This window comes from Frankliniella occidentalis, unplaced genomic scaffold (genome assembly GCF_000697945.3).
Source record: "Frankliniella occidentalis isolate FOCC.00 unplaced genomic scaffold, Focc_3.1 Scaffold1519, whole genome shotgun sequence".
Taxonomy (NCBI): Eukaryota; Metazoa; Arthropoda; class Insecta; order Thysanoptera; family Thripidae; genus Frankliniella; species Frankliniella occidentalis.
Window position 1 is genome coordinate 5,822 of NW_026268620.1, and position 6,672 is coordinate 12,493.

Consider the following 6,672-nt stretch of genomic DNA (forward strand, 5'->3'; position numbering starts at 1 on the left):
TGAATGACGGGGGCGAGAGAGAGGGACAGCGGGGGGGGGGGGGAAGATGCGTGGGGCTGATGACCCACAGAGGGAGCTCCAGCGACAACTGGTTTGGTCTGGATTTACGATGCCACGCTAAGTCGCGAGGCTGGCACACTGCCAAAAATGAAAACAGCTGTTTGCGTGGCGAGCTCCTTAGGCTAGGTCAGCGGCCGGCGGCGGCGCGGGCGCCTGGTGGGATTGTGCTAGGCGGGACGAACGGGTTGGGTCCTTACTCGCATTCGCTGTCGACGACATGGACTGCTACCCGTACTTGTTTGCCTCTCTTTCTACGGGAAAATAAAGAAACATGATTTCTGAAAAACTGTCGTCGTGGCGCCCCCGCGCTGTGCACCCGGGCGCCACCTTTCAGTTCCACTAGGCCAATCTGCGTAACGCTTCCGCCTCCACTTCGCTCGCACGCATCACTGAGCTTAACGATGACACGGAGTGATATAATAGACTGCCTGACCAGTGACCGCGGTCCCGCAGAGAAAGGCCACAACAATGCCATTGCCCTTCTTTGGGTAGGTTCACAACTATGAACTCGAAAGTCATTTCGCATGTCTCGTACAAACAATCTCACAAATGAGTTTATGGGCCTGAAGGTTTGTTATAAGCGAGGAACCAGACCCGACTCCTAGTTGTTTCGTGCGGTCAGATTATTCTTCAAGCGCACAACCATCACTATCAGCCCACCAGATAGCCGAGTTTTACCCAAGCTCCTTTTTTCTTTCTTTTTTCTGGAAAAATCGAAAGGGAGAGTGGACTGGAACGGCAGCCGTCACGGCCGGCATATCGTCTGGCACACCGCGGCGACCTTGGCTGGACGCAGCGCGCCGCACGCAACGCGTGGGTCACAGTGACGCGAAATGCATTATCCCTGGGACTGGTCCAGCCCTGCCGGGGGCGCCGGACGAACACCGGACAGGAAACGCCCAAGTGGGCAAATGTCGCACACTTGCAGGCGTGTTAAATTCCATTCGTACACTTGGAGGTGCAAGTGTGCGAAATTCTATGGAAAATTTACAACTTTGCCAGTTGAAAGTGTGTAAATTGGGATTCACATACCGACATGTATGTGCGACACTCACATTTCACCGAGCATTTCACTGATGAACGACCTAGTTTCCTAAACAACCGGTAAACACATGAGAGCGACAAGTTCAACACGTGCAAGTGTTCAACTCCGTAGTTCCTCAAATAACAAGCAGCGTATTTCAAAAACTGGAGGAGTGAGATGTCTTGCTCCTGGAAGAGCAATATCGTGCACCCGATTATATCACTCCTGGGAGAGAACTATTGCAGTCATTTTAGACTGTGAAAAAAAGTATGTAGGTTTACAGGAAAATTTTCCTTGACGCCAGTTGTAAAATTACAATTTGTAATCGTAAAAATACATGCAGTATTTTTACGACTTCAAATACATTGGCGAGTAAAAAATGTGCTCTCGTAAATTTACAACTTAAATTATAATTGAAGTTTACAAAAAAAAGGTAAATTTACGACGATATTTTTTACAGTGTAGACAACTTGCACAACTTGTAGTTACACACTTGCAGGTGTCTACCGATTGAGCACTTGGTTTATAAGTGTTGGGCCGTCGGCTGGAGCCGGACCAGGCCACCCGCGGGGACAACGTGTACGTCACGACGCGCCATCCCCCGGTGCGTGCGCTGGGCGCGTCGCATTGCTCACCCGCAGCCGATATGCTCTCCCAATCAGTCGCGCGGAAGCGGGGCGCAGAAGGGCCGGCATGGCGTGGCGAGGCGTCCCCGTGATTCTGTCCTACTTGAGTAGTGCGAGGAGGACCGCCCGGGTGCGTCGCGCAGAGTCGAGGAATATTCCTGGGCGAACGAGGTTGTGTCAACAGGCGTAATGTGGGGGGAAAAGGGAATTCGTTGTCACAGCTTCAGTATTCGCTGGTGATAAAACAGCCTATAGACAATAATTTAGAAATTTCCTTAGCTCTCATGAAGTAATTCTCACTTAAATTAAAATAATTCTAATCTAGCGAGGAAATCGAAGCTCGCCCTCCTGCAGGAGAGCGAGGAAATTTACTGCCACGTATCGCTCTCCTGGTCCTGAGGGCGAGAATCCTCGGTCCAGAATTTCTACTGTTAACAACTGAGAGGGGAGTATTAATTTCTTACAAACTAACAACCAGACTGTCACCGCAATGTTTCGTTAAATAGCTCATTCAGTTGTGCCAGTAATTACTTCGGTTGTGTTCCGATATCAGAGAGTATTACAGAAGAACTTTCATGCTCGTGAGCCCTCTTGTTCTCGAGCCCTGAAGCTCACCTCACCGCAACTACTAAAATGCCGATTCGTTTCTGTTCCAGACTGACCCAACTGCTACTTCAGCAAGGTACGTTTCCACGACACATCGCGCCCCTCTACTCCTCCTGTACTCTCTTCAAAGCAGCTCAAATTCCATGAGACGCGCCTCCCTTCTTTTTTTATCAAAAGCCCCTCCTCCTCCTCCTCGTGTTGTCAACAACAGGCGCGCGCATTCCCACAGTATATAATAGCAGCCCGCCACGCCCACGGCGAGCCCTTGCCCGTGATAAGGCGCGCTAATCAATAGGCATATGCACCGCGGACTCAAAGTGTTTTTCCTAACGCTCGTAAACGACGAGCAGCAGCTGGCCCGCGCGGGCGCCTTCTCCATGACGCACAACTCCTTTGTCGCCGTGCGGCGGCCTTCCTCGCCCCGGGGGGTGGGCGTTTAGCCGGGCGATAATGAAGCACAGCATCTCAAGGGGGTGGCGCTCGCAACCGGTCGTATGAGTGTGACCATAATGCAACATACGTGAAGGGGTCGCGCCGATTTGGGTCAGCCACATGTGGTCACTCATGACGTCTGCTCACCGCCACGCCACGCCGTGCGCACGTGGCGTTGGCACGCCCTGGCGATAGGTAGCGAAGTAGTGCCGCCCGGCCGGCCTTGCACATTACCTCTCCACTGTCACTCTCTGGTGCGTGATAACCAGCAGGAGCGCGCACCCGGGCAATAACCAGCAGATTGGAGCCCTCGCCGCTCGACTGAGCTCCGATAAGCCCCTCCCCAAGGGTTTGACCCGGCGAACACTTGCAACTGCACGACAAGAGAACACCCGGCAGTTAGAAAAAAATTGACACCTCAGCCCCATGCGGTTGCGGGGTGAACGCCTACGTCAGAAATATGAGTTGGGTTGATCTCACTCGTCGTCCCTGCCGTTCACTAATGTTTCCAGGAGAGAGAAAGCAAAGATGGACATGGCGCATGCAACCTCCGTAAAGAACGGAACCCAGATGGAGCTGCCCCTACCTTTAAGAAACGTACCAATGACCGAGAGGCACAACAAAGACGCAGAGGCGGACGAGTACGACCCGTTCGACCACCGCGAGGTCGATCACCCGCTGACGTGAGTAAAAATCGGTCACAGAGCCGCGAACCTGCCAAAGCCACCATTGAAAGGTGTCAAAACTTTTACACCTTTAAAAGGTGCCAAAGCTTTGTCACCTTTGAAATGTTCCAAGGCCAACCTCTGCTATTCTAAAGCAGAATCATATTTGGCGGCAATACTTAAACGTCTATCCCACAGAAATTTCGACGTGCTATTCCACATGATGAAGGCGTCGTGTGGCAGTGGCATCCTCGCCATGCCACAAGCCTTTTACCACGCGGGCTACATCCTGGGCCTCGCGGGCACAGCGGTCATCGGCTTCCTCTGCACGTACTGCGTCCACATTCTGGTGAGTGACGTCAGAGGAGCTCGGGACTCCCCCAGAGCCGTATCCCCGCCGGCTTGCTAACCAACCACCCTCCCTCCTGCTTCCAGATCCAGTCAGAATACGCAGTTTGTAAAAGACGTAAAGTGCCAAGCATGAACTACCACGAGATTGCGAGGGAATCCTTTCTAGAGGGCCCACCGATCATGCGGAAATTCTCAAAAGTAGCAGAGTAAGTAATATTTTTCGAACGATAAGCATTTACATCCAGCTCGCTCGAACTGTATTGCAGCAGATCAAGAACGGTGAACCACTGTTGGGTGTCATTTTTATCACTGTTTGACATTTCCTCCAGGGCATCGGTACATGTTTCTTTAGGTATATACGAGATTGGTGCGTGCGGTGCATACACAATTTTCGTCGCAAACAGTATAAAACAGGTAATGACTCTCTCCCCAGAAAAGTTCCAGCGAGTAAGCGGGTTGCCGGTTGCTTTTTGTCTGTATTTGCACTGAGACGTATAGTGAAGTTATCCCATAGTCACCTGTAACTCTAGTTGTCGAGCTTTAGACGGTACAGATCGTTTGATGTGTTGTCACTCTGCTTGCTAATGCTAATATGGTTTTCACCTTTAGTGCTCCTCCAATGAAACTAGAAAGTGGCGGTATACTTTGAAAATAATACTTAAGGCTACATTTCAATACACATGTGCCAATTTACAGGTCATCGCAAGAGAACGCAGTAATTTGTTATTCAATTAAAACTTTAAAACACTGGTTTTGGCACACGCCATTTACAACTGGTTTATTCTGTAGGTACACTGAACACGTCTTCCTGTGCATCTACCAGATCGGTACCATGTCGGTGTACACAGTGTTTGTAGCGAACAGTTTTAAAGTGGTGAGTAAAAAGTAGTCCTTTCTTCTCGAGAATGTTTGCTGCGCGGATATAATATATAGCAGCCCCCCAAAAAATTAAGACTTCAAAAAGTGTCAAAAAGGCGCAAAATAGCAATATAGAAGATAGGGACGAATGACGAATGTAACCTTGTATACTGGGAAAACCAAATTAAGAATTTTAGCATGCTTGTTGTGTTATGTTCTGCGCAAGTGCGTGTGCTTTATGTGGAATACTGATATTAGAAGGACCTTGCTAATCAAAATTATATGTAATTAAGTCTAAAACAAACACAAAAACAAAATAATTATCATTGTAGAATGCATAAAGTAAAACAGTCCTGTGTTGTGTTCCCTCTGTGTCCTGTTTAACACGACGCGCCTTACGCTTACGCACTCTGTATCCTAACAATTTTTTTACTAGCCATAACAGTTAAACATTAATTAAGATGCAATAGTAACAATTCAATTAACATTAACGTAATTGCAATAATTTTAAATCACTGATAATAGTTAATATTAATGTCTACAATTTGTGAGAGATGGCAAAAGTGCAAAATTGTCTCTAGAGAGCAAAAAGAGTAGGCTCTAGATCAAGTCAAATCAACAATCGTGAACATCAATCCAGTTTATCTGAAATGATTTTTAATATCTCATTACTTGTAAACAACGGCAATGGTTTCAAAAATCCGGCAAAGTAACAGCAACAAGCAAGCAGTTACGTTCAATAGTTATAAAGAAAAAAATGAGCAAAACGCCAAAATGAGGCACATTCTTCCGCGTCGCTTTACACTTTAGTAACTGGATTGATAGCTACTAGGTTTTAGTAAAGAAAAAGTTCCAACAATACTTCCTGTTAACAGGTGGCGGATCAGCACGGCACAGCTATCGACATTCGACTCTACATGTGTATGCTGCTGATCCCCCTCATTCTCCTCAACTTCGTCCGCAACCTGAAGTACTTGGCGCCACTATCCAGCTTTGCCCTCGTGGCCACCGTCGCTGCGTTCGGCGTCACCCTTAAATATGTTTTCACCGACCTGCCGCCACTCTCAGAGAGAGATCCGGTAGGAGAGGTACAAAACTGGCCACTCTTTTTCGGAACCGTCATCTTCGCCCTCGAAGCTATCGGTGTGGTAAGTATTGCTGTCTTCCGCTCAGTTCACCGTTTTAGGTCAGTGAGTTTGCAAAATTTTCGACACCAATGCAAACAGCGCAGGGATGCGCAGGCCAGCCGATCCTGTCGGGTCACGCCAGTTTTGTGTCAAGGCCACACATGCACAAGGTGGTCATGTCTGGTTAGCGACCTACGTAGTAGTGCCAAACCTGGCCGGGAGCCAGGGTTTCCTCCTTTTCGCATCCTCATGTCTTCCGTGCGCGAATCAACGCCCCTCCGAACCACGAAACCAGTCCGATTTATCAGAGTTCCTTGCAGACAGGCGAGAGAGCAATAAGACAGTAGTCCGATGGAGAGTTGAGGAGTTGGGGGGAGGGGGAGCACGAAACACTGAGAAGATGTGTCTGAGCGATCGGCTTCTCAATAGCAAACCGGTACACGGGGCACCGACAATGAATACCGGGTCCGAGACAATATCTTTCACCCGGCCGTCTATTTAAATAGCGCACGCAAAGAATTTCAAGGCCTTTCCTAGCAAAGGTGCCGGGAGAATGGCGGGAAATCGCACTGGCTCGTGTTCTACAACGCCGCGCGTAGCCGCGCTTGCCTTCCTGTTGGAGACAAGCGCGTCATCAGCTGGCCAGCGTGCGTCGCAATGCAGAGCCTGCTCTTGTGTCCAGGTCGTGCCCCTGGGCAACGAGATGAGGAGGCCCCGCAAGTACCTCGGCCTGACGGGTGTGCTGAACCGCGGTATGGTCCCCATTGTCCTCCTGTACATCTTCATGGGCTTCTTCGGCTACATCAAATACGGCGCCAAAACTACCGGCAGCATCACGCTCAACCTCCCCGAAGATGAGCTGTGAGTATTGCCTGCTCTGGTGCCCACCATGACTTCCCGAGCGACATCATAACCCCCCCCCC

General features: G+C 49.5%; 1 protein-coding gene across 2 annotated transcripts; it reads left to right on the forward strand.

Moving 5' to 3' along the window:
* Nucleotides 1-2,366: 2,366 nt before the first annotated feature.
* LOC127751867 (proton-coupled amino acid transporter-like protein CG1139) lies at nucleotides 2,367-6,642 on the forward strand (the record flags this gene model as incomplete). Of its 2 annotated transcripts, none has more annotated exon segments than XM_052276059.1 (7): nucleotides 2,367-2,392; nucleotides 3,261-3,431; nucleotides 3,612-3,762; nucleotides 3,849-3,970; nucleotides 4,094-4,178; nucleotides 5,498-5,770; nucleotides 6,432-6,642. In XM_052276059.1, coding segments are annotated over 7 exon segments (1,011 nt in total), but the record flags the coding sequence as incomplete, so codon positions are not given.
* Nucleotides 6,643-6,672: the final 30 nt, after the last annotated feature.